General features: G+C 38.6%; 2 protein-coding genes across 7 annotated transcripts; both read right to left on the bottom strand.

Annotated features, from left to right (window-relative positions):
• Positions 1 to 73: 73 nt before the first annotated feature.
• Positions 74 to 26,921, bottom strand: LOC114279012 (ATP binding microtubule motor family protein). 6 transcript variants are annotated; one of them, XM_028221161.2, is made up of 23 exons: positions 26,241 to 26,921; positions 25,642 to 25,841; positions 25,339 to 25,462; positions 24,636 to 24,730; positions 22,685 to 22,820; positions 18,104 to 18,160; positions 17,575 to 17,640; positions 17,388 to 17,450; positions 17,131 to 17,181; positions 16,894 to 16,976; positions 16,697 to 16,811; positions 14,209 to 14,257; positions 13,902 to 14,104; positions 13,588 to 13,785; positions 8,017 to 8,103; positions 7,034 to 7,117; positions 6,890 to 6,958; positions 6,656 to 6,767; positions 3,073 to 3,182; positions 1,412 to 1,545; positions 1,221 to 1,299; positions 987 to 1,057; positions 74 to 487 (listed from the first exon to the last, which is right to left on the bottom strand). In XM_028221161.2, exons 1-22 carry the CDS (start codon positions 26,778 to 26,780, stop codon positions 989 to 991), a joined length of 2,724 nt encoding a protein of 907 aa, XP_028076962.2. In that variant the 5' UTR covers positions 26,781 to 26,921; the 3' UTR covers positions 74 to 487; positions 987 to 988. The 6 variants fall into 6 exon arrangements, with proteins under 6 accessions (XP_028076962.2, XP_028076960.2, XP_028076964.2 ...); XM_028221159.2 differs by lacking the exon at positions 987 to 1,057; XM_028221163.2 differs by lacking the exons at positions 987 to 1,057; positions 7,034 to 7,117.
• On the bottom strand, positions 4,604 to 6,187 carry LOC145792589 (uncharacterized). The gene has a single exon (XM_082873432.1). It carries the CDS (start codon positions 5,800 to 5,802, stop codon positions 5,053 to 5,055), a length of 750 nt encoding a protein of 249 aa, XP_082729558.1. The 5' UTR covers positions 5,803 to 6,187; the 3' UTR covers positions 4,604 to 5,052.
• Positions 26,922 to 27,957: the final 1,036 nt, after the last annotated feature.

The raw sequence follows: 27,957 nt of genomic DNA, 5'->3' as shown, positions 1-27,957 counted from the left end.
TTCGAACACATTCTAAAGCACATCAAGGTTTCAGACCAACTACTGACTAGTTTACAACCTTGTCTCAACACCCTTAATAAACCCTGGGCTACTTTATCTGTGCCTTCTATTAAATTGAGCTGCACAACTGTCCTTTACAACTTCATCTTAAAAAGCTAACACATGGAGCCCTGGGCTCAAATAAGAAGGCACAGGATGTGACTTACAAAAGGGCATGAAAGGCACATGACTTGTACAACTGTTCTTTCACAAACATCACTCACAAATGCCTTCTGTTAGAAAGTTACAAATATTTTCTTTCATTCTCAAACCGTAAACTATGGGATACCAACAAAACAAAATGTCCAAACTACACTGAAAATCAATAGAAAAATAGGAAGTGGCTTTACTAGAGACGAAGGTTGCTCGTGAGCATACGGAGGAGAGAGATGCTACCCTGAGTTCTGTTTCTTTCATCTAAAGCCAACTTCATTTCTCGTCTAGTTCCCTGAAAATCAGTAGCTTCTTTAGAGAACAGTAGTTGCATCAACCTAGATTTGAGAAACATATATAAAGAAATGTACTAGCAAAAAGTAGAAGCCTCCTAGTTTGTATTTCATTTCATTAGTGGTCTCAAAAAATTATTTAATGTTCATAAATTTTCAATACCATGGAAATTTAATATTGTTATGATAATTGTATTTGTGTATAAATAGTTATTTATTATCTTAGGTAGCATTTGTTTCACTAGATTAGTGTAATTGGTATCTACAATATAAGTGGTAGGGCATCGGCCAAGGCTCTACTAAAAGAAACTCCCCTCCAGTCTCTTCATTTTTTTGTTGTTTTTAGTTTTGTACATATCTATGTAATTAATATTGATTGAGAATTTTATTTACGAATTGAATAAAAAAAATTAATTTTCATGTTTATAAAAGTTTTTCTTTATCATTTAGTACAACTTATGTACGATGCCTTTCTTATGAATGAAATAATCAAAACTTTACTGTCAATTTTTAGCACATAGTTTGGCCCCTCCTAGTTGCAATTCCTCCATCTGCCACTGAAGAAATGGATCCTGTTTGAAATATCATGGAGAAAGGAGAGAGGATCTCAAGAAGGGTGAGGTTTCAATACACTGTTTCACGAGAAAACTTTTTGGCAAAAAAAAAAGGGGGGCATTTTAAAAGAACTTCACCTTGCTATTTAAAATAAACTAAACAAAAAAGTTTGAACTTCACCTTTGGTTTTTCATTCTCATCCTCAAAATCCAGACTACTGATATTGGTTAATAAAATGGATGAAGCAGGTAGAAGTCTCCTGAATATTGACAAAACAGGGAAAAAATCAAATAAGTGCACATTTTAAAAGAAAACTAGGGAAAAACCAACAATGAACTACATATTATTGATGAATTCACACCCCCACTGACCTTTTGGGTTTCTCTGCATTCAAAGGTTTGCAGCAAGAATTAAGCTTTGGCTCACTTTTTGGAGCACTAGTGACATCACATCTTGGGGCTAATTCTACATCTTCCTCAGGCATTGTTGCCTGATCCAGTCTTTTCTATATAAGACGACAAAGCAAAATAGTTAAATCTTGCACCAACATTTAAAAACTAAAAAATTAACAAATTGGGCATGATGTAAGAAATAGAAGAATAATATTCAACCACAGAAACCGAAGATTTCCGTCTATTTTGTGTTATACATACAACCTTCTCCAGTCAATAAACGAATGTTTCAAATGGAAAATTCATATAATCAACTTGGCCTATTTATATTTGCCAATGTAAATGAGAAGCCATCAGTATCTATGCAAGAATGCAATAAACTTGGATACAAAGATTCACAAAAAATGTCAAAAAGTGTATGTTAGATAGCTTGATATGCATTGTTGGGCCTAGTTCCAAACACCTTGACATCTGCTTGAGATCAACAGAGAACCTGTGGCTTAGAGTACAGAATTGAGAATTTGCCAAGGTTCTTCGCTGCCTTCTCCCTTGACAGGACTTGCACCTTGACAGGTTTTAGAGAGAAAGGTCTGCACACAATTATATTTTGATCAAGATATGTGATGCTCCATAAGATTTCTCATACCAACTCACCACAGCTCTTTGATATGAAGCTGAGCCGCTTGTCCAGTTACACTGGGCATGGGACACAGTGCAAGGGTGAGCTAGCGGCTAGTGCCCATGGCCTGACCGTCGCATAAAATGAGGCCTCCACCACACAAGAAGATATGCATGATTCAGAGGCTCTCTACAACCACTCTCTTTCTCTCTATCCAAGACCACTCCAACTCTCACATCCCCAACCATGATTGTTAGGATTGCTTGATTCAGGATTCGATAAGAGTTTTCAACCAAAATGATTCCAATTGCATTGTTGAAACAGAAATTGAATGAATCATGCGGTTCAATTTCAATTCACTACAATTCAAATTTGGTCTTGCTACATAATGCATGAAATGACGTTGTATATTAATAGTTATATCGATAAAGTAAATCTTACGATTTAAAATTCAATGCGATTCATGACTCACTATTTTAACAAAACATTTCATGATTTGAAAACAATTTCGCAACCTGTCCACGGTCTATTTATTTGACTCGTCATTATTCCCAGCAGGCCCATGATATGTCCATTCACAGACACGTGTTGTTTAGAAAGATTAACAAGTCACACTCTTTGTCAAATGATTGTTGGTGCCACAAAATTAAGTCTTTCTCTATATCGAGTTGTGGAATGAAAGAGTCAATAGTTGATAGAGAGATCAAGATCATCTTTTAATTACCCCACAGTTGACATGCATAGGATGGAGGAAAATTCATATGATGGCTTTTAATGCACATACAGATAGCGCAAAAGCAAAACCATGGCTTTTACATGGTAAAAACATCAAACCAACCCAACCTTCTAGGTCATGTATTCTGCATGGATGTTTTACAAATAGAAGTTTAATAAAACTTAAAAGTTTTACGAACATAAGGTAGACAAACTATAGCATAATTTACAAAAGTTAAACAAACAGAAGCTAGAAAACAGTAATTAAGAGAATCATCATAATTCTAAATGTAAAATGAAATTTAACCTTGTACTCGTCATTATGTGATTGGTACCCCTCCACTGAGGAACAACTATCGTTCGTAATTACGACAAGCGACTTAGGAGAGCTCACCACAGACTCGGAGGATCCTGAATCTGTAATTAACAGATAATTAGACTGTAATGTTGATAATTGTAAAAATTTATGTATTATTGATTGATATATTGATTGATGTGTAAATTACAGATGGTGAGGTACTAATTATATAGGAGAGGATTGGGGAGTAGATGAGTGTGTGTGGTAGGTGAGTTGAGTGGAGGTGGTAGGTGATGATATATTCTAACAGCCCCCCGCAAACTCAAGGAGGATAGAAACTAACCAACTTGAGTTTGGAGAGAGTAACAAAACAAGAAAATACATAAAAAAAAAAAAAAAAAAAATGATACGAGACACTGTATGGTCGTGTCAGACCGTTGGTGAAGACACTGTATGGTGGTGTCATAACGTTGTAGAGGACACTGTATGGTGGTGTCATAACGGTGTAGAGGACACTGGATGGCGGTGTCAGACCAATGTAGAAGACAGTTTATGGGGTCATGTCGGACCGTTGTAAAAGTTGCACCCTCAAAAGGCGTGCCCAATTTTATCAAAAGGCGTGCCATCAAAAGGCGTGCCCAATTCATCAAAAGGTGTGCCGGACATGATGGCGAGGCACGTGGGCGCCTTGGCTTGCGCGCCCGTTTGTCGTCTGTCGGCAAGTGGCGCGCGATGCGCGGATCGGCCCTGGCTATTTAACCAAGGTTGAGGCAGAGGCTGTGCAAACCAGTTTGAAACCTCTAAATTTTGGCAGTCTGAAACACACTGTAAACCCTACTCTGAAACACTTAGCAACCCAAAACATGGCCTCTTCTTCCCGTCCAGCTACCCAGAACCGGCTCACGCTCTTTCCAGAACTGAACGAGCCCACAAGAGAAATAACTGGTGCGGGGGCCAGTGAACCTCAACCAAACACCTCTGGTTTTGCTCCATTGAACTTTCCGATGCGGTCGGTGGAGCAAAAAATGGCGGTGCAAACTGATATTGAGGCCAATCAGTATACTCTGAAGTCATGCGTGGAAACCATGACTGCGGTCACAAATTTGTCGCACCGGCTGCAGAGCAGGACAAATGAGGTGCAACAGTTAAACTCCCAGCTGGCTCTGCTCCAACGCATGTATAAGGATGCGCGAGCAGAGATAAGTGTGCTAAAGGCGGAAAACAAGGAGCTGAAGCGGAAGGCCACCGTGATGTTCCGATTTGGAGGTCCTCCATATGCTGCAGTGGAGGAGTATGGGGGAGTGAACTTGCTCGGCGGCGTGGAAAACACGGAGGCAACACCGGCAAGGGCCACCCAGGACGGAGGCAAGAAGAAAAGACCGGCGGCAGAGTAGAGAAGGGATAGAAAAATCCCGCCTGTGGGTGTGGTTGTTTGTTTTTTTTTTTTTTTTTTTTTTTTTGGAAAATGGTGATCGGGGTTGATCCCTGAGATGAATAAAATATGGGTGTTGTGCAAATTTATAAATTGTTTTGGTTTTTTTTTTTTTTTTTTTTTTTTGAGATATATATATTGTTAAACAAAAACAAATTGTGTAGATGGTGATTTAATAAAATATGATGGATATGATTAAAGTGGGCGGATGGAGAGTATGGACGGAAGGGTATAGGATAAAGAGAATAAAAAAAGTAAAATCAATAAATAAAAGAAAAAAGGGTGCTAATGGTGTGAAAGAGTGCTAGTGGTGGATTTGTGAAAGGAATAAAAAATTAAAAAGGAATGTGAGATTCAAATGTATTTGGACGGGGCCGACACTAATGAAAAAAAGGAGATGAAGGGTGTATGGTTCGTTTTCTGATCAAAAAAGAGGGAGTAAAATAACTATAAAAAAAAAAAAGAAAAGAAAGTGGAGACCATGAGGAGAGAGTAAAGGGCATTGGTTAGTGGGATTGACTAGTGGTTGGAAGATGGAACTGTGTTAACAGTAGCTGTCACTGAGGGTTCTCTGTCATCAGCAATTTCTGGCTCACTACCCTGCAGCTGATCGCGATCATGATCGTCGTCGTTGAGGAGATCGAAAGGGTTGACAAAAGCTGGGGTGGAGGAATCGGGAGACTCGGAGTCATCGTCGTTGTCGAGTTGATGATCTTCTTGTTGTTGTTCTTGAGATTCTTGTTGCCTGAGGTTGGAATGGTACCACACAAATCGTTGTTTGACACATTCAAGATCTTGAGGTTTCCAAGCTTGGAAAGTTCTCTTGGTATTCTTCCTGTGAGCCTGTTACTGTTTAGTCTCAGAAATCTGAGATTGGAGAGGGTGGAGAGTGAAGAAGGGATAGGCCCAGTGAGGTTATTGTGGTAAAGATCCAAGCTCAATAGGCTCTTTAAACCTCCAACTTCTTTTGGTATTGGCCCAACCAAGTTGTTCATGTAGAGTTCCAGGTACTGAAGATGTTGAAGCTTCCCTAACTCGGGAACAAGATTACCTGACAGCTTTGCATTTCCAAGGTCCAGGCGGGTGACCCGATTAGCAGAGTCACAAGTGACGTGAAACCAAGTACAAGGATCCACCAACGTCGGATCCCAACTATGCAACACATTGTTTGGGTCTTTCACTGCTCTCCTCAATGCATACAGAGCATCCCCTTCTTCATTTGCAAGTGCTGGCAGTGATGATGATGATGATAGTAGAAGAACAAGAAGAAGAAGAACAGAGAGATCAAACATAATGAAGATTGGCATTTGAAAACTTTGAAAGTTGTAGCTTCTTCCCTTCCCCGAGTCGCTCTAGCAACTTGAATTCCTGGAACCCACCTTCAGACAGTCATGGTCTGAGAGAGCCGAAAGGTAAGAGAGAGGAAGATGCAGTTACAGTCTGGGTATGTGTAGAGGTCCGGCGGGCGGCCAAGGTGAGGCTGCCACCCGCCGGTGAAGCAGAATTACTAGCTTCTTAACCTTGCTCTGATACCATGTAATAATTTATGTATTATTGATTGATATATTGATTGATGTGTAAATTACAGATGGTGAGGTACTAATTATATAGGAGAGGATTGGGGAGTAGGTGAGTGTGTGTGGTAGGTGAGTTGAGTGGAGGTGGTAGGTGATGATATATTCTAACAATAATGCAGCATAACACAGAAACAAATGTCCCAATTGAGAAACTTAAAAACCATGAAGACAGCACTAAAGAAGGCCTCCAATAAAAAAATCATAATATTTAGTGATGCTTAAAGATCAGATATATATTCTTATGTTTTCACACTGCAGAAGGTAATATTCAAAATAATTTTGACATCAACTCGCACAATGACGTCTAGTCAGATTAAAAGAAACACATCTAGGTTGATTTTGCATATGGCATTTGGGTATGAGACAACGGAGTGATTCACGTTTTTGTATCCCAAAACTATGTGGGCATCTCCACATGAAGGCTGATTATTAGTGTCATACTGCATACATCTCCACTACGGGACTCATACCCTCACACCAGTTGCTGTTCCACATATATTACTGTGTCCAATTACTGAAAATTGGCTGGCTTCCACCAATCAAAATATATTAAAAACTGTTCAGTATCACTTCTTGATCAAACCTGATGCATTGCCATTGAATTGAACATTGTCTATTCCCGTATCTTTTAAGTCCTTCGAATCTTCACCACTGTCAATACTACCAGGAAAGCCTTCACATTCCTGATCAGTGCACTGCAGCATGGATATTCCAATTAGTGAGCTGGTTTACAAATCCCAAAAATAAACAAAGAAACCTACAGATAATATCTATAATATCATTCCCATGTCCTGAGCTCATGTCTCCTAAAAAGTACCTGATAGCTCTGCTCTTCAAAGGTTTCAACGGCAAGGGATGAAGCAATGACCACACCAAAATTATTCACCTGGCGGAATAATTACACAATATATTAGTGGCAAGTATTCCAAAACAAACACAAGAAAACGGTTATCTGCCTTACATTGGTATCAGAGTTATCGGATCTTTGTTCACTGGCATTGTGCTCTGATTCATCCAGGTTTAATGAAGAAACTACTGCATTTAACTGAACATATTCTAAACTTAAAAAAGAATGGTACTATTCATGGACTACCCAAAAGATAAGATGATTACACATAATTGAAATTGAAAACCCTGAGAAAGAAACAAGTTGGAATAATTGCCCTAATCATGAACTCAAGTAAATGCTTTCAGATATAAAACAGGGTCTAGTGCTATGCATATTTTCAGGCATGAAGGATCAGTGTCATTTGAAATTTTGTGTCAGAGCTAGGAAAGAAATGACTGAGCATACTAGGAGGAGATTCTTCATTAATAAAACTGGAAGGACTGAAAGAAAACAGGAGAGTTTGGAAGGAAGAAAAAAAAATGACTAGAATATGAACCAGCAGGATAAGTTGGATATTTCCAGAATGAAATCAAAGGGTGTGTTTGGTTTGTGTTTTGAAACATGTTTTAGGAAGAAAATTTCCAAAAACATGTTTAGTTACAAATTTTCTCAAAAAAATTTCAAAATTACTTCTCTTTGTATTATACATCAATCAATCACTTTTTCTCTCTCCTCTCACATTCTCAATCACTTTCTCTCTCACACATATCTACTCAACTACAACAAAATATCAAATTATCCCAAACTCCAAAACTATTTTCAAAATATACAAGCAAACAAACCAAAAAAATTTCTAAACACTTCCCAAAATTTTTTTTGAAAATTTATCTCAAAACACAAACCAAACACATCCAAAGTCTTTTTAGGGAGCCCTCACACACAGTTGATTGAGCATGAAAGAAAAGCCCACAATATAATTTAATTCACAAAGCATAACTATATGAGTATGACAAACAATACTCGAGTGAGAATTGCAACAAGAAGCGTAGCAAGAATTTATACATTGTGAAACAATATTAGGACTCAATGGATGGGGAAAATTGCCAATTGCATACCTCATCGACATTATTAGCCTGACATCCTTCCCGCTCTGCAGATCTTTTGGCACAAGATTCATCCTCTTTAATCAAAGAATCGTCTTTCTGACATATAAAGCAAGAGTTTAAATCCTTCAATTCAGTTTCAAGCACATAACACTAGTAATATTAAGCCTTTCTCTATATTTAGTTATGGAATTAAAGAGTCAATAGTTGATAGAAAGAGAGATCAATCAGTTTTAATAACACCACAGTTGCTTTGATGCATAGGATGAGGGAAAAGTCATACAATGTCTTTAATGCACATGGTTTAGTGCTATGTGTATTTTTAAGACAGGCATGACAGATTAATCTTATTTGAAATTTTGTATCAGAGCTAGGAAAGAATAACGGAGCATATTATTTTCCTAAAAGCTAAAGCTGTTAAGAAATGAACCCAACAATGTATATCAAGCTATTCAACATCCTCTCTCACTTGCAACCCCATCTTGCACGTGGAGAAACAACCAGAGAACCAAAATAGGAAGAGAAGCAAACAACTACACAAAGAAGAAGAAACCAAATGGGGACCAAACCCAAGACCTCTCTCAACCTGTGCTTTGATACCATGTTAAATAGTCTTGGGTAGAATTCAACCCCAAAAGCTAACTATTGAGGTGAGGGTGACCTCACACTTATATATTTCATATTACTTTAGTACTCAGGTGATGTGGGACTTCGCTTCACACCCTCTTTCACACCCAACATGCTAACTCAGCAGCACCTGCGGCTAGGGATGTTCACGGGTCGGGTCGGGTCAGTTTTTTGGTCAAATCGACAAAAGCCTCGACCATGGCAGGTTGATGAAGTAATCAACCACTTTCAACCGATGCAGTGTTTGAAATCGACCGTGAGAGAGATTCGGTTTTGCGGTCGGTCTCGGTTGAGTTGACGAGTCGTTGAAAAACCAAACAGGTTTCAAGCAATGTTTCTTGAGGGAGGAAGAAATCATAGAACAACAAAGGTAATGAAATAGGAAGACTCACCAAGAATCATTAAATTGTTCAACCATTTTGTTGGGCAATTTTCGATTGGTTGCTGTTCAATATCAACTTTTACCAGGAATAACACAATTTAGGATTTGTCCCTTTACCTTCGAGTTATGGATGACTTCTGGAAATCGAAATAATCAAAATAGATGAAGGAATTTTTTATTTTTTATTTTTTTTTGGGGGGGGGGGGGGAGGGAGGAGGAGAATGAGAGAGAGAGAGGACTAAAGAGAAGGGAAAGATACACAGTTAAGGATGGATTCTGAAATCGGTAAAATCATTTTTTTTTTTTTGAGAGAGAGAGAGAGAGAGACTTGAAGAGACATAACGGAGTAAGAATCAATGATGGGTTTTGAAAATCAGAATAATCAAATTTTTTTTGGGAGGAGATAGAAGAGAGAGTAAAAGAATTAAAGAGATATGAATAATTAATTTTATTTTGGGAGAAGAGAGAGAGGTGCATGCGTGGGAAAGAGAGAAAAATTGAAGAGGTACAAGAACAGAAGATACACAAGGAGAGAGAGGGAGACAACTCATTGTCAGGATATATATCAAAATCAAATGCTAAAAAGTCATTGTCCACTGTCAGGTTATAATTGCTTAGAGATAATGGGAATATGGACAGCCAATAATATCAATGCGCAATAAAAATCGGTCCGGTCGATTTTATCAATTTCAATATATACTGAACCGTCCCGTCTGAAAAGTTGAAATTTTTTATTAAAATCACCCGCAGCCAACCGTTTCTCACTATGAAACCGTCCGTGAATTGATTTTTCAGTTCGGATTGGTCGGTTTCGTAGGGTGATTCGGGTTTTTTGTACACCCCTACCTGTGGCATACATGCCAGGGACATACACCCTACCCATCCATGGTACTCCGGCTCTAATACCATGTTACACAGTCTTAAGTAGAAAAACTCAACCCTAAAAGCTAGCTATTGAGAAAATGGACCCAACAATGTATGTCAAACTATTCACCACATTCTAGTAGGAGATTCTTAATAAGACTGGAAGGACTGAAGATAAAAATAGTGGCTAGGATATGAACTAGCAGGATAAGTTGGTGTAAAAATTTATGTATTATTGATTGATGTTTATTTTTATTTTATTTTTTTTTGTTAAAATGTATGTATTATTGATTGATTGTCTTGATGTAGTATATATTACAATTACAAGGATTCCTATTATATAGGAGTGTGTTTGGGAGTAGGTGGAGAGTAGGTGAAGTGGAGGTGGTAGTGGTGTAGTGGGTTAGGTTTAGTGGAGTAGGTGGAGAGTAGGTGAAGTGGAGGTGGTAGTGGTGTAGTGGGTTAGGTTTAGTGGAGTAGGTGAGGTGGTAGTGGTGGTAGGTTTATGGTAAATTCTAACAGCCCCCCGCAAACTCAAGGGGGATAGGAACTAACCAACTTGAGTTTGGAGATAGTAACAAAACAAGAAAATACATAAAAATAAAAAAGGATAGGAGACACTGTATGGTCGTGTCAGACCATTGGTGAAGACACTGGATGGTGGTGTCATAACGTTGTAGAGGACACTGTATGGGGGTGTCATAACGGTGTAGAGGACACTGGATGGTGGTGTCAGACCGATGTAGAAGACAGTTTATGGGGTCATGTCGGACCGTTGTAGAAGACAGTTTATGGGGTCATGTCGGACCGTTGTAGAAGACAGTTTATGGGGTCATGTCGGACCGTTGTAGAAGACAGTTTATGGGGTCATGTCGGACCGTTGTAGAAGACAGTTTATGGGGTCATGTCGGACCGTTGTAGAAGACAGTTTATGGGGTCATGTCGGACCGTTGTAGAAGACAGTTTACGGAGTCTTGTCGGACCCTTGTAGAAACTAACCGGAATCTATGTCGGGACAATTTACAGAGTCTTGTCGGACCCATAAAGGAGCTAACCGGAATCAATGTCGGGACAGTTTACAGAGTCTTGTCGGACCCATAAAGGAGCTAACCGGAATCAATGTCGGGACAGTTTACAGAGTCTTGTCGGACCCTTGATGGAGCTAACTGGAATCAATGTCGGGACAGTTTACAGAGTCTTGTCGGACCCTTAAAAAGTCGCACCCTCAAAAGGTGTGCCCAATTTTTCAAAAAGCGTGCCATCAAAAGGCGTGCCCACTTTATCAAAAGATGTGCCATGAAAAGGCGTGCCAGTTTGTCGGGCGTCAAGAGGCGCGCGATGCGCGTGGCTGCCTCGGCTATAAGACAGAGGCTGAGGCTGAGGCAAAAAAACCTGCGAGAGATATTCTGAGAGAGATTTCTGAGAGAGATTCTGTATAACACTCTGTTGCCTAAAAAATGGCTTCATCGTCTTCCCGCGGGCTGCTCACCCTCTTTCCCGACCTCAACGAGTCAACGAGAGAGAGAACTGGTGCGGTGGCACTGGAAACTCAACCAAGCGCCCCGGAGTTTGCTCCGTTGAACTTTCCGATGCGGTCTGTGGAGCAAAGAATGGCAGTGCAGTCGGATGTGGAGGCCAATCAGTATACTTTGAAGTCATGTGTGGAAACCATGACGGCGGTCACAAACTTGTCGAACCGGCTGCAGAGTAGGACAAATGAGGTGCAGCATTTAAACGCCCAACTGGCTCTGCTCTAACGCATGTATAAGGATGCGCGAGCAGAGTTAAGTGTGCTAAAGGCGGAAAATAAGGAGCTGAAGCGGAAGGCCACCGTGATGTTCCGATTTGGAGGTCCACCGTATGCTGTAGTGGAGGAGCAGGGAGGAGGCAACTTGCTTGGTGGTCTAGGAAGCACGGAGGCAACACCGGCAAGGACCACCCAGGACGGAGGCAAGAAGAAAAGACCGGCGGCTGAGTAGAGAAGAAAAATCCCACTGTGGGTGTGGTAGTTTTGTTTTTGTTTGTGTGGGTTTTTTTTTTTTTTTTTTTTTGATGTAAAAGTGTGATCGGGGTTGATCCCCTGATATGAATAAAATGACAAGGTTGTGGAATGTTGTTGGTGTTATTTTGTGGTGTTGTTTTGTTTAATAAGAAAAATAAAAGAAAAGAAAATAATGGATAAAGAAAATAGAGAAAAATATTTGTGGATGGGTGATAAGAAAAACAGCAGTGTGAATTTTTTTTTTTTTTTTTTTTTTTTTTGGTGGAATATAAAATAAATAATAACAAGAGAATGGAAAACGGGTGATGCTTACTAACAAGGGATAGGGAAAATATATTATAATAAAATATATATATATATATATATTAAAATAAAAGAAAAGGGTGAAAGAACGTGGATGAAATAAATTAAGAGAAAGGAGAGATATGATTAAAGTGGGTTTGAAAGTGGGAAAAGATGAGAGAGAGGGAGATAGAGTGGGTGCATGATGATGATGTTGGGTCCATGGCGAGAGAGAGAGAGGGATGTCCAAGAAGCTTGTGCTTTTGATAGTTACACATTACCCAAGCTGTATGTGAAGATGCATGTTACTGTCTTACACTTCTGCAGGCTTGGTATTCTTTGTGGGGCACTTGCAACACGTGACATTGAAAATTGTATTCGAAAATGATGACATCTCCAACATGAAACGTCTTGGAAGCAGCCCAGGCCTTGTAATCAATATTCCCAATGATGGTTCAACCAGCGGAGTCCCCAACCTTGTACACTGCTGCCATTGAAACCTTCAAGCCAGCAAACATGGCTACCAACAACAGAGCCACAGCTCTACACCCCACACCCAAATCCATGGCTAAGAGAGAGAGAGCAAATCGGGAAAAAAAAAAAAAAAACAGCAGTGACGAGCAGAAAAGCAGCGCCAGAAACGCCAACGACGACGACGAGTAAGAGTACAACCACGGATATGTGAGAGGCGAGGTGAACGGCGATAGAGGCTAGACGATGATGCGGGTGCCGCCGCCGACATAGCGGAGGAGGGGTGTAAGAAAATGTTGAAGAAGTCAAGGTATGTGTAGAAAATAAGCGGAATAGGTTGAGGTCCGGCGGGCGGCCAAGGCGAGGTTGCCGCCCGCCGGTGAAGCGAGAAATACTAAGGTCTTAACCTTGCTCTGATACCATGTAAAAATTTATGTATTATTGATTGATGTTTATTTTTATTTTTATTTTTTTGTTAAAATGTATGTATTATTGATTGATTGTCTTGATGTAGTATATATTACAATTACAAGGATTCCTATTATATAGGAGTGTGTTTGGGAGTAGGTGGAGAGTAGGTGAAGTGGAGGTGGTAGTGGTGTAGTGGGTTAGGTTTAGTGGAGTAGGTGGAGAGTAGGTGAAGTGGAGGTGGTAGTGGTGTAGTGGGTTAGGTTTAGTGGAGTAGGTGAGGTGGTAGTGGTGGTAGGTTTATGGTAAATTCTAACAGTTGGATATTCCCAGAATGAAATCAAAGTTTTTCTAGGGAGCCCTCACACACAGTTGATTGAGCATGAATTAAAGTCTGTAATATAATTTAATTCACAAAGCATAACTGTATGAGTATGATTAGCAATACTCTAGAGTGAGAACTGTAACAAGAAGGATAGCAAGAGGAATTTATGCATTATGAAACAAGATTGGGATTCTGTGGTTGGGGAAATTGCTATTTGAATACCTCATCAACATTATTAGGCTGACATGCTTCCTGGTCTGCAGATCTATTGCCATCAGATTCATCCTCTTTAATCAAAGAAACTTCTTTCTGACATAAAAGGGAAGACTTTAAATTCTTCAATTCAGTTTCAAGCTCAGAACGCCTTGCCTTTTCATTGGCAAGGTTTTCTCTGAGACTCTGAATTTGATTTTCAGCTACCTGTTCACAAGCAAAATTGTCAATTTGATTTCTCAGATTTCTTTAGTACTGAAACATTGCATCCATAACCATGTTAAACCATCATACGCACACAATATATGCACACCAATTATTACCTCAAGTTTCCCCTTATATTGCTTCAAGACATTCCATAAAGCTTTAGCAAAATTTTGCATAATCTTGTTTGTTCTTTCTTTTGCCAATTCAGTGGACCCTTCCTCAAGGGATGTGCCGTCATTTACTTCCCAATTAATAGTTGTTGCCAGATGATCTGAACATATCTGAGGTTTAACCTCCTTGACCTCTTGTGGAAGGGTTTCTGTTTCAAAAGAAGCAAAAATATATCCCACGTTCTTGATAGAAATCAAAGAGTAAAAAATAACAAAGTGGTGTAAGCTGAATTATAGGCGCAATTCGAACAACCTTCTTTATCAACTTCACATTCTTCTCCAGCACCCTTCCCCCCAGTGGTCTGAAATAAAAGCCTAAAATTAACATGAATGATAAAGCATGTACATAAAAAATCATGTAGTTACCAATACAAGGTGTAATCCATTGTCAGGAAAATTAATGACATATTAACCCCACATGCACAATGCCACAAGGGAACAGAATGGAAAAGTCCAGCATAACCTAATAGTCATCAATTAGAAACAAGATGCCATAAAGAAAAATAAAAAGCTCAGCGTACCATTAAATTTTAAAATGCACAAGTATAAGAATCATGGTAAAGTAATATTAGCTATCACACACACACACCCCTAGTTCACATAAGGTGCATTGTTTCTTTCGTGTAATTTCAATTCAAGGCATCAAATTTATGAACAACTTTTTGTCCGAATTATTTGGGGTGAGCAAGATGACTCCTGTCTGGCCATTCCGCCTGGTCTATTATCATAATTTCAATTGAACCACAATGTCTTTTCCTCATTGTCTCAGCCCATGTTAGTTACAGTCTCCCTTCAACTAGCATTATCTTCAACATGGACCATCCCACCCTTCTTTGGTACCTACTGCCAAGCTAATATATTTTTACATTTTAGATGCTTCTAGTCTAGAAGTCCCTATTAAAAAAAAGTAAAAAATAATAAATAAATGGATCAAATCTGAAAAGGTCCGCTAAAGACAAACTCGATTTGTTTGTCTTTAGTTGACCTTTTTCAAATTTGGTCCTTTTTTTAAGGTTTGTTTGGTAACGTTTATGTTTACAATTTTCTATTTATATTTACAACAACAAAAAAAAAGAAAAAGAAAAATTGAAAACTATAAACAAAAATCCATTTGGTATCTATTTTCGTTTTCAAAAACTTATAAATAGTTTACAAAAGTTAGTAAGGCTGTGTGTGGATAGATTATCAAACTATAATTCCACCCCTACATTTCAATGCCATGTTTGCATACATCTTTCAAATTATATTTCCACAACAAAAAAAAAAAAAAAACTCTATAGAAAATTCAGTGTCAGGCGGGATTTTTTTTTTTTGAAATTTGGCTTTACCAGTCATCCGGCCGGTCAACCGGAACAGGGCATGTTTTTTTTTTTTTTTTTTTTTTTTTTTTGGCAATTGGCACTTGTTTTTTTTTTATATTTTTAATAAAACAATATTTTCAAAAAAATTTAAAATTTTTTATGATCTTTTAATAGATTCTTAAGTCGTAGGTTTGGTTGACTTGTAAGTTTTTGTATCAAATATCATATATCACATCAAAAATTCCCCACTCAATTCAAAGCTCTTTTCAAACACATAACCGAACAAATTTTCTACACTCAAATCATAATTCCAAAACACACAAACTCAAAATACAACTCTATTCTCAAATCATATTTCCAAAACTCTTCCAAACACTTCCTAAAGTTTTGAAACAACAAAAAAGTTGGTTTCACTTGTTTAGGGAAAAAAAAAAAAAAAGTTTCATTCCTTCCTCATTCTCCCATCCCTCTGACAACCACCCACCGCTTATTAAGACCAGCAGCCATCGACGGCCACCACCTCTTGTCAGAAACCACCTTCAACAACCACCTGCAGCAGCTGGTTGGTTGCCAAAAACCACCTTCGGCCATCACCTCCTGCAACCAGCCACCACTTCCCACAGCAAACAATCACCTCTGGCCACTGCCAACCACTTCCAGCAGCCAGCAACAACCTCCGGTCACCACCTCCAATAGATCACAATCTGAATCACCCATTCAAGGTCAGACTGTCTAAAAACGTGATATATCGGTTCCCTTCCACCACCAACTAGCAACCACCTCCGGCCACCTTCTCCAACCCAACCATTTTCGGCCACCCCTTTCTATTGTTTTTAAAACACAAGTTGTACCAAATATGTTTTTGTTTACATTTTTACCAAAAATAAACATGAACTTGTTCAATATTTTCTGTAAACAGAAAAGGTAAAATGTCAACATTGTCAAGCGACACCTTATATTTTTAGATGCTTCTTGGACCAAATTGCAAAAAGACAAAAAAAAAAAAAAAAAAAAAATATCACTTAAGACTATAACTCATTCAAAAAATGAGCTGGCTTAACATCCGGTGCCAAAGTCAGGCCTTGGCACCAACTATGAAACCACAAACAGGTTATATTCTGTGTATTAACTTCCTACTAAGTCTAAAATATGCAGCGACTCGTGTATCAAAAGAATGTTGCATGCCCTAGTAAGCAAGGAGAAGTCTAGTCATCACAATGACATGAATTTTCATGATCTTCCAATTTCATAACAATATAATTGTGGGCATAAAACATATCCAGGGAATTGTTAGTTGCAGAGTTACAAGACCTCCCAAAAATGACCAGAGGGCACCCTTCAAAGAAATCTACCGACCTATTCCAGCTAAAGCCGAATTACACACTTATCCAATAAAATGAATATGTAAAAGATTTACATTCAGAAGGGCAGATTGAATACCGAACATGCTTCAAGGCAAGTAAGCTTCATTCTCTTGAGTTGTTCTGTTCTAGGCAAAGTCTGAAAATGCCTCTTAGTACAAAGCGAATTCAACGGTTGTTCGACATTATTAAACCTACACATATGAGTAATGATGCCAATTAGATGTAAAGCTTATTATAAGTAGAAGGATGTTTGGCAGTCAAGAAAAGTTTTACTTGATTTGCATATAAGGTGAAGCCTGTCTTAGTAGAAAGGATGAATCAAGATAGTCTTCCTCTCCCGATTTCACAGTTAAAATCTGCAAATATACTAACCAATCAATATGACCAGCTCATAACATTATAAAAGTAAAAAAAATTGAAGTAAACCACAAATTATCCTCTGAAAATTAGTGTTCCCAAAGTGTAATGTAAGATACGTTACAAACTAATGGTGTAACATAAACAGCATACCAAAGCCATTCGCTTTTTGCCTTCCAAGTAATCTCGTAAATACCGAGTTAACTGTTTACAAATTAACACCAAAATCAAATTCTGTCTTGCATGTATACTTAAAATATATTCTTTAAAGAGCAAAAATCATCTGAAAGCCATTTGTAGCATTAACTAGAGGCTAAGAAAGAATTAATGGGTATCACACATTTGAGAGGAGAAAATTAAAGAAACCATATAATGAACTAGTAACAACTGAAAAAATGAAAATGCATCACCAAAGAGCTTTGGAAGTGCTTTTGCAATGGCTTCTTGGGATTCTTCTGGTGCTCCAACAATGACTGAAAATAAAGGAAGAATCTAAATTATAGCAAAAACACAAACAAGAATACAAATGTGGCACATTACAGCACTAAGACATCAGAAATCAGTTCATGTCATAAAAAACAAGTTTAGGTTACATACTCTCAAGCACAGACCAAAAACCATTGATGTGTTGTTGATAAAATTACTCTCAAGCAATCTAGCCCCCTGTAAGCCAGCAAGTACATGATTAACATATATGACATAAAAAGTATTCTACAGGCACAAATGAGAATAAATCTAAAAAAGCCTTTGAGCAAACCTAATAAATAAATCAACATAAAAACTAAGGTTCAATACAGAGGTGACTAGTTACAACCTCAACCAAAATGGTCGGAGAAAAAGGTCTAAGAATAAATCATTAAGAGCAAAAACACAAATTGAAATATAAATACAATGAAATATGAGAAAAGAAAATGTTTGAAATCTTATTCTAGCACTTGAGTAATGATGGTAGGCAAACCAAGTGCTTCCAAAACGCCACATGGACTGAACACATATCTGGATCCTTGAGTTTCCATTACATTTTCAATTCATGGGTGACCAAAATTACACCAAAATCATAACCATATGGAAAACCCATTCAACATATATCTTGTGGCTTTTGAGTCCCATCAGAAAGAGACCCTACATTGGTAAAATGCATGAACTTCCCCTTGTTACATGATCTAGTCCTCCAATGTGTTACCTAATGCAATAAAATGAAGAAGGCATACTCAACATACATTTCCAAAGGAAGCACAAAAAGAGGAAAAAATACATACATATAAGAAACATTTTGAAATACGCACTTTCTTTTTCATTCTATTTTTCTTTTCTCTTTCTAGGAAAAGTAAGCTTAGAAAAAGAATGAACACAAAAGTGAGAAAAAAAAAAAGCCATTGACTCCAAAATAAAAGCCAAATAGCACAGACAAGAAGGGCATCCCCCTTAAAAAATAGAAATAGCAAACATATAGCAAGAAGTGCATAACCTTCACTACACATATCAAGAGGACAAAATCCTTTACCAAGTATTGAAAGCCCATAGACAACAAGACATCAGTAAATTGCTACACAAACAAACACCACCTTAGGCAAAGGAACAACCAGCTGGAACACGGTTCTTTTAAAAAAATAAAAAATAAAATAGTCTTTTGTATCTCAATTTTCTTTTTGATTATATGCCAATATTGAATTTTAAAACCTATAAAAGATATGAGAGCTTCTATTTGCATAACACAAATCTTCTACGTACACACCACTTAGTTCACACCACACACTTTGATTTCTTTTGGATTTTTTCTCAATCCACACCATTAATTTTTTAATAATACCAAAATGCCCACCTTCTTCAATCTCTAAACCTAACCACCACCATCAACTGCTGATCCCCAACCCCTCCACCACCCTCTCTCCAACCCCATCGCCCCCTCCAGACATTGCTACCATTCCTCTCTCTCTCTCTCTCTCTCTCTCTCTCTCTCTCTCTCTCTCTGAGATGGGAAGCTAATGGGCATCATGGGGGTGGTGGATTGCCGAAGGTAGAGTTGTGATAGTGGTGGTCACAGGGTGGTGGGTCGCCGGTGTTGGAATTTGTGATTGTGGTGGTTGCCGGGGTTGGGAGTTGCTATTATGGTGGGTAGCCAGCAGTGGAAGTAGAGAAACAATGGGGCTAGGAAATAGGGTCGCAGCAGGCAACAAGACTAGGCAAGAGGTGGCAGAGGGAAGTGGTTCACAGGCGGTGATAGTAGTGGCAATGGTTGGTGTTGATGGTGGTGAGTAATGGTTGAGTATTGAGAGATTGGATTTTAGGGTTTTGTCCAAAAAGATAATTTCCTTCAAGGGCACAATGGTAATTAAGAAAAACTAAGTAATCGTTTGTATTGAGAGGAATGGTAGTGTGGTATGAAGCACCAACACTTTAAAACAAGTGTTATATCCGTGTCGGACACACGAACACTTTAGGGACACGCAGCCACTTTGGGGACACGTATGGAACACGCTACATGTCGCGTCCCCTTATTTAATTAGTTTATTTTCAGGAGACACACCAAGAATACTTTGGGGACACATTAGAGACATGCCAACTTGTTTTTTCTCCTATTTTTTTTAGCGCTTTTGATGAATGTTGAATGTTTATTATTATTTTCTTAGATTTAAATACTTAATAGATCATCCATAAAAAAAGATATAAACGGTAAGTGTTAATTTATTTATTTTTTAAAAAAAATAAAATAAAAGAAAATATAGAATTAGAGTTAATTTTTATTAATATTGATTGTTTGTGGATGTAATATTAATTTAAATATCAAATAAAAATATATTAAAACATATTTTATTGTCGTGTCCCCACTGTGTCCGTGTCCGTGTCCTTATCCCTATTTTTTTTTTAAATTGCCGTGTCCTTGCCCATATCCATGTTTGTGTTCGTGCCCACATCCATGTCCATGCTTCTTAGGTAGTGTGTAAATAAAATTTCCCAAAGGATATAGGCTCAACTCCAAACCTTTTAAGAATATTTTTGGCAAGTACTTTGTATAGGAATTAATATTTAGTATTTGACATGTAATCGCAAATCAATTGATAAAACAACAATGAGAGGGGAATTTGTGTCAAACAATGGGCCGACTAAAATCCAGCACGAGCCTTCATGCTTGACCAAATGATCGAACTATTGTGTAGGCCAAAGAATTGGACCGAGCTATCTTGTGGGTTTGGGCCATGTGTTGAGTTGTGCCCGCGCTTCAGTAATGTATCGAGCTAAGCCAGGATTGAGGCTGCTAGCTAGGACCAAGCTAGAGGTATCGGTCAAGCTAACACATGGAAAGCCGTCAGAACGACAAGCAAATGAGTTGGCCGAGCCATGAAAGATAACAGCTGAGCTGACCGAGCTAAGCACAGTGAACCCTGAAGTGCGCCACCGAGCTGTAAGGCTATCTGGTGAAGCCGACCTAGGTTGGTCTGGCGTAAGAGCATTCCGGGTTAGTGCAATTGAGGATAGTTGAATTGAGATTTGATTAAAAGTGGTAACTCAGTTTGGATGTTCCACAATGCAAGTAAGGGAGACCGCTCAAAGTACGCATCAATACCATTTGGCAGTTTGGCTAATATTGTTTAACAGTATTGACGAGTACACGTGTAAGAAGAGAAGAGGATCCCAAGGTTGTTAAAATCGGGATCCTAAGTAGGATCGGTGAGAGGGTCTGGTGGATCGGATCGTAGGATCGGATCGAGGATCGTAAGATCCTCCTTTCTATTAAAAAAAAAGATAAAAATTAAAATTAAAATGATACATATTAAAAATAAGGTGAAAAATTATAAAATCTACGATCCTACTTGCGATCCTACCTACGATCCTATACGATCCCATACGATTCTACACGATCCCATGCGATCCTACACGATCCTACTTGCGATCCTGTTATAACATCAATCCTACAACGATCTGGATCGTTTTGGCAATGTAGGATCGTAGGATCGTACGATCCTACGATCCGGATCGCGATTTTAACAACCATGGTACATCCACATGTACAGCAAAGGACAATGGAAGTAGTGTGCGCACCTTGGAAAGCAAGGCAGCAACCTAGATAAGGCGCACAACTTCCCTCAGAGAAGGATAAGCAAACTTGCACTATTCACTTCCTCTATTCTCCTTCTCTCAAGAGTGCTAACTTAACTGTCGGAGGGGTTTTCTAACAAAACACCTGCCAGGTAGCTCACCTTTATTGTATTTTAGGAAGCATGACGCCGTTCGAAGCAACACAAGCTTGGACTCAAGGAGTACGAACGCAACTAATATTTCTCCCCCGTGCAAACAATATAGTCCTTAAACAACTTCAACAATTATCCTTTTAATGCGAGCCAAAACTAAAGAAAGCATCAAGAGAAAAAAAGCCAAACAATTGATAAGGATAGAGAGTTTGCTTCATTTGCTTGAGATTCCTAAATGCAATGGCTCCCACAAAGTCCAACAACTTGATTCACCCAACTTTTAAACTTAGGGGTTGTTTGGGATGATCTAAATATGTGCACTTTTTGACTTTTTATGAAATATGGGTTGGGTATGAGTTGAGTTTGAAGTGATGTGATAGAGAGGTGATGTGACTTAAATAAGATGATGTGACTTTTTGACTTTTTTAGGTTATGACAAACAAGGCCTTAATTGAACAAAGTAAACCCATCCAAATGAAATGGCACAAGACAATGGTTAACGTTCAATACTAGCTTATGTATAGAAACAAATAAAGATATCAAGTGACAACCATAGACTTTTGAAACAATGTTCTTTACACGAAACATAAATTGTTGAGTAACTATATTTTCAAAGGGTCTTATTTAAAATTAATAAATTATACCAAAAAGGGAAATTAAGGCAACCCAGTATGTCAAAACTCCCTCCACTACAAGTCTACAAGGTCTAGGAACAGTCAAAGGTAAGCAATCTTACCCCCATATGCAAAGAGGTTGTTTTTGTATTTTGAAGCCATGATGCCCAGGTCAAAATGAACCAATCCATAATTCAAATACCAATAGATTTAGTGCATTGTTAAGAAAATATGCTAATATTTCAATTGCATCCACTTAATAAATAAAAATTCCAACTAAGGAACTAACGATTTGTGCATATTAACAAATTATCTAAATGGCACCAAACGCCATTAAAGAAAAACCCGATCTCCTTGAATCTAGGTTCATTTTTTGTGCCATTTAGTATTGTCATTTAAATTAAGTATAAACTATTTCTACTGTCATTGTGCTTTCCCTTTCACACTTGTGCGATAAACAAAAATATTGTATGCAAGTTTATTTTCTTCTTTAATTGTTGAAATTTGATTTTAATATCATTATATTTTTTATTTATCCTTACTTTATGTCAATATGAATGTGGGACACACGTACACACTATGGATACGTCAATTTGATAAATTCACATAAAGTAGGATACTACTATAATCTCACTATTTTCTTCTTCCTTAAAAAGTAAGCAAAGTATTGAAAAATTATTCTTGTATCTATCCCAATAATTACACTCTAATATTATGCAAGAGTTATTACAATCTTAATTTCATAATAGTTAGGATACGTGACCTAAAGTATCCGATACTACTAAAAATTAAAGAAAATTAATTTCAAGTATCCAATTTAGAAAGTATATCAAGTATCCAATACATTTTGAGAGTCTATTACAACTTGTAGTTGTGTTAAAATAATTAACAAAAGATTAGTACCTGATTCCCTGTTCTCTTTTCTCTTTCTGCTCCAGCAAGGTCAACGATAGTCAAGACAACACTGTCTGATTGAAGATCAACTTCTTCGTTAATCTTGTTGGGAGCGCTACGGATGTTGATGATGCACTGCGAACGGCTAGAAGTATATTTTAAATAAAAAAATCCATTAGTGCAAAATAAGAACAAAAACAATAATACTCTGGGCAATATTTTTTATCTTTGTTTAGAGTAAATTACACTGCCCTCCAGTAAGGTTTTTGACAATTACGAGGACCTTCCTTGTGATTTTTTGAAATTTCACTACACTACCTTACGCTATTAACAATATGCAGGGACCTCCCTTGCATTGAAAGGTCATTAATTTACTCGATGCAAAAATCAAACATCAACACAAACATCTTAAAATACCAATTCTACCCTAATCAAGTCAAAGAAATGTCAAAATAACTTCTTTGTCCTCATAGAAATTAAATATAATTTGAAATATTTTTATAATCCAACCATATTGTACCACAACACCTCACTTACTGGATGGAGAACCTCATTCTTCATCCTTGGTATGACTAAAATGTAAATACCATCCATCTCAGTGTTATTAAAGGCGATAGGCGCACCAAGGCGCCAAGGTTTCCTAGGGCCTAGGCTCAAGGCGCAAGGCGAGGCACAAACTTCACCAAAGTGAGGCGCATCTTTTTACGAAAATATATATATATAATTTAATATAAGCAAATAATTTAAGGTTCAACATAAATAAAATGAAATGTTAACATTTAGTGTTTTTTGGAGATTAGGAATTAGGACTAATTTTTCTTCTATCATTGATTTGGGGTTGAATGCCCAATCCAATGTATTGGCATCTGGAACAAGAGTAGGGATCTTTTGTAGCTACACCATATTAAATTAATGGTCAGATTTTAAACAAAACCAATTAAAGCAACAATAAAAAAAAAAAGCCCTCAAGATGCAAGCCTTGGGCCAATCAGGCGCCTTATCATAGTCGTCTGGCCTAGAACACTACAAGGCATAAACCTTGGGCTTGGACGGGACTTGGGCCTAGGAGCGCCTTATCAAAGTCGCCTGGCCTGGAACACTACAAGGCGGAAACCTTGGGCCTGGATGGGACTTGGGCCTAGGCGCACAACTAGGCGCACCTTTAATAACACTGATCCATCTAGTGCTCCACCATACCAATATCTAGCCCACTGCACACTCCTATCCCTTTCCCCCTATTTCTATTTTCCCTCTCCTACCGGACACCACCACACCATTATTAATATCCCTCCACTAAATCACCAACCCCCACTATCTCACTCCACCCAGGAACTTCCATAACCTACTTTATGGTGAACATTACAACCCCTACTTCCACCTCACACAACCACCAACCTCTATTGCCCCAAGATGGCACCACCAACCACCATTTATTATGTATATAATTGTGGAAAAGATATTGACAAACAATTATGGGCCTGGAATTGATAACAGAAAGAGCAGCCGCCAGCCCCCAACACAAAGCACCTAGAAGATTAGCCCTAGGAAGTAAAAACAGGTGACATTTACTTATTGTTAGCATCTACCAATTACATAAAACTAAGTTTACCTCCACATAAAATGAATACATCGAAAGCCATATGCAAATTTTGAGATTAACTTCCCAATTGACAAATAAATTTTTTTTTTTTAGACTAACATGAATTATTGAGCAACAAAAGCCCAAAATAATCTGACATAACTAAGATTGTTTTATCAAGCCAACTAAGAAGCTATAGAAGATAATTCTACCCATTAAAGTAGTTGGTGGCACAGAAAAAATAATTTATCATTCATCAGCTAACATTCATGAAACCCTCTAAACAATAAATTAAGCCCTTGTGGGAAAAAATTGCATCCACATTGTCATCACATGAATATGAATCCTACAAACTCAAACCGTATTTTAACTACCACAAACCTGGACTGACTATTTGAATTTGTCATAGCTGTGGCTCGTTTTAACATTCCACGAGCAATTAAAGATTCAGCCTGTTGAACATCAGAGATGCTGACCTGTTTAAGTAAACCAGATAATGACAGAATATGTTATTAATATCCCATACAAATATAAATCAGAACAAAAAGCAAGATCTATGAAGCACGGACACCTCTCCGGAGGTCGCGTACAGGTGCCTGACACGTGTCAGACATGGACACGCGCCGGACACGCTCCGGACATATGTCAGACACGCTGGAAAGAGTTGGACGCACTGGGACACTTTTGGACACACTGCGGACGCGTTGGGACACGCTGAGAACACGCGAGGGACACGTTGAGAAAACCCTAGGGACACACTAAGGACACGTTAGGGACACGCTGAGTACTATTTTCGTCAAAAAAAATTAAAAATTTTAATTTTTTTACTAAAATAGCATACCTAAGATTGATAAATTTGATTAAATTAAATATTTGACATAAAATACATATTAAAACTTTAAAAATATACATATAATAAAAATATAAAAATATATGTTTTGAACACGTCCCCAATGTGTCATGTCCTGCATTTTTTGAAAATTTACGTGTATGTGTGTCCATGTCGTGTCACATGTCCGTGTCCGTGCTTCTTAGAGCAAGATTATATATATAACTAGAACATAGTACAAAAACAGGTAGCAACCTCGTGGAGGCGTTTGATAGTTGATTGCTGTATGCTTAAATCACCAACATCTTCGGATAAATCAATTATCCTCTCTGCTTTTCCTCCCTCTGAACATATTTCGAACATTGATAGGTAGAATATCCTGTTCATAAGGTATCATGAAAAAGGATTTTTCAAAGGCAACTGCTCATTTGAAAGTAAAAATTTTGCAGTAAGTAGCAATGCTTGTAATCCTTTAGAACCCAATTAAACTCCCACAGATTTCTCAATATATTGAAAGGGTTTATGTGAGTTTAGGGCAGAAACAAAATTACCAAGTACCTCGATAACTCAATTTTGCGGCCCTCGGTACTTGAAAAGATCTTACGCAAAGCAAGAGACACCATACCAGGCTCCCTAGGAGACCCAAAAACAGTATGTGTCTTGCCCGAACCACTAGGCCCTAACGCAGCCAACATTCCACTCTTACCCTTGATAAAGTCATCAACCAATGGATTCACCATTTTTGCAAATACCTCATCCTACATAATATTTGAAGCTAAAGCGTTAGAAACATGGGAAATTCTACAATACACACCCTCAAAAAAATGGGTGGATCATAAGCAAGTTTAATACCACTTTATGTAATAACTAAATCACTTTCAGTCGTAACCAAGGAGACCACAATCGACCAAAACGAAACAACACTTGTGATATAACCAAAAACCTCTTTGTCATAACCAAAAAAACAACCAAAAAAGGTCATTTTAGTCATAATCAACACCACAACATTGAGTGGTCATAACTAAAACATATAATACACCATTTTTTAGGTGTCTATTATAGAATTTCCTAGAAACATTAGTAACCATTGTTGAATCAATATTCCAAACAAGTAAGAATAAAAAAATAAAAAATAAAAAAAGGAAAAGATGAAGAACCTGAGAGGAATCAGCAGAAAAGACATGCGAAAACCCTTGATAGACTTCAGACTTGATTCGTTTGGCATCTTGCAATGCCTTTGGGGGACACAGCGTAACCGAACGAGAATCGTTAACTGAAATACAAATCTCACTCATTTTCTTCGACTTTCCTGCCCTAGAATTAGTCTTCGCAGTAGGGTTTTGAGGCCAAGCAATTTTACTCCTTGACTTGCTAGCATTCTTGGCGTACTTGTCCGAGTTTTGGTGGTGAGGAGTGAGGGGTCGGATTCTCAGGAAAACTTTCAGATTCTCCGAAAGTGGAGGATCGTTTGTAGACGGTGATTCTGAAATGGGTGGATCGGATTTAGGGTTTTCAGGGACGTGTATAGATAGAATGTCTTGAATTGGGAAAGAAGGGATGTCTTGTGGGATTGAGGAGGAGGAGGGAGTATTTCGAAGAGGGAAAGGGATGTGGGTGGTGGATGGGGTGGCTCTCGCTTTCCGGGGAGGGTTTCGCCGGACAGTCACCGTGTTGGGGCACGGCGGTGGACTGTTCATGTCTCTCTCTCTCTCTCTCTCTCTCTCTCCCCCTCACCTCTCTCTACTCTAATGGCGGAAAAGCATAAATTTGAATTCTCAAATCTGGAACTTCCGGATTGGGGTCCGATTTTAGAAACGGGCTTTAATTTTTCTCATTATAACCCGCTTCTTAAAATGTACTTATCATTTATTTAAAAAATTAAATTGATTTGATAATTGTACAGGGTAAAATATCTTTTGCTTTTCGTACTCCTAGAACTCAAGCTTCACATAACGACGTCTAACCTGGAAACAGAGAAACGGTGAGTTGCCTGGCGGTGTGTTACCGGATAGACCCTCCGACGATCAAGTCAGATCACTTGAGGAAGAATAATACTGTTTTAAAGAGAGAGAGTTGTTCAGATGGCATACCTCCAACATTCCCATTCCTTCCTTTTTCTAGGCTGGCTATGCAGCCTCAGAGATTATGCGCGCACTACCTCTGCTGTCCTTCCCTAGATAGATAGCAGTGCTCGCCTCTCACCACCATACGCGTGTAAAGGCCAAAACCTCCAAACAATATATGCAGAACTGCCAAGCGGTATTGATGCGTGCTTAGAGCGGGTTTCCCCTCCACCACATCATTGGTCCAAATGGCACACTCAACCGGAATATCATGACCGACCTATCCCTTGAAGAAACACAACTACGATCAATACGGCCGAGCTGTAAGAAGTCGGTTCTTCCAGATTGACTGGCCGTGAGGCGCACCGGCCTTCGCTCCGGTCTAAATTCATTCCGGGCTATGCTTGGCGCGGTTTCGATCAGGAACACGAATGCCTAGCCGAATCACAGCTCGGTCAGGAACACACATGACCCTATGCTCTGGTCGACTGATCTAGCTCAGCCCGGCGCGACGGCCCGTGGAGCCGCTCCAACCGAGCAAATGATGTGACTCGGCCACCCGCTATAACCCGCGTTACCGTAACTCGGCCGTACTTGTCCGGCGCAAATCTCCTTCTTAATTGCCCTTTAATCCCATCCGAGCTAAGCGTGATTGGGATTACTACCATGACCGAGCTATCCTATTTGGTCGGTCTTCTGAATTGCACCAGTAGTCTTGTCACCAGTCGTACAGCCGTACTGACAGAACCATCTCTTCGCTGCCACGTGGCTTCGCTCCATTGGCTCCGTGCAGCCCCATAACTGTCTCCCT

Source organism: Camellia sinensis, chromosome 6, assembly GCF_055761805.1.
Source record: "Camellia sinensis isolate YWXY chromosome 6, ASM5576180v1, whole genome shotgun sequence".
Lineage (NCBI taxonomy): Eukaryota > Viridiplantae > Streptophyta > Magnoliopsida > Ericales > Theaceae > Camellia > Camellia sinensis.
This window is presented reverse-complemented; position numbering and strand designations above follow the sequence as displayed.

What these genes read in the sequence shown, in the direction of transcription:
- LOC145792589 (XM_082873432.1), bottom strand. Translation starts at nt 5,802, where the DNA reads ATGCCAATCTTCATTATGTTTGATCTCTCTGTTCTTCTTCTTCTTGTT.
- LOC114279012 (XM_028221159.2), bottom strand. Translation starts at nt 26,780, where the DNA reads ATGAACAGTCCACCGCCGTGCCCCAACACGGTGACTGTCCGGCGAAAC. An exon ending in TCACCTTATATGCAAATCAA is followed by an intron (nt 16,812 to 16,893) that starts GTAAAACTTTTC and finishes TCATATGTGTAG; the next exon opens with GTTTAATAATGTCGAACAAC. An exon ending in TTGAAGAGCAGAGCTATCAG is followed by an intron (nt 6,768 to 6,889) that starts GTACTTTTTAGG and finishes TCCATGCTGCAG; the next exon opens with TGCACTGATCAGGAATGTGA.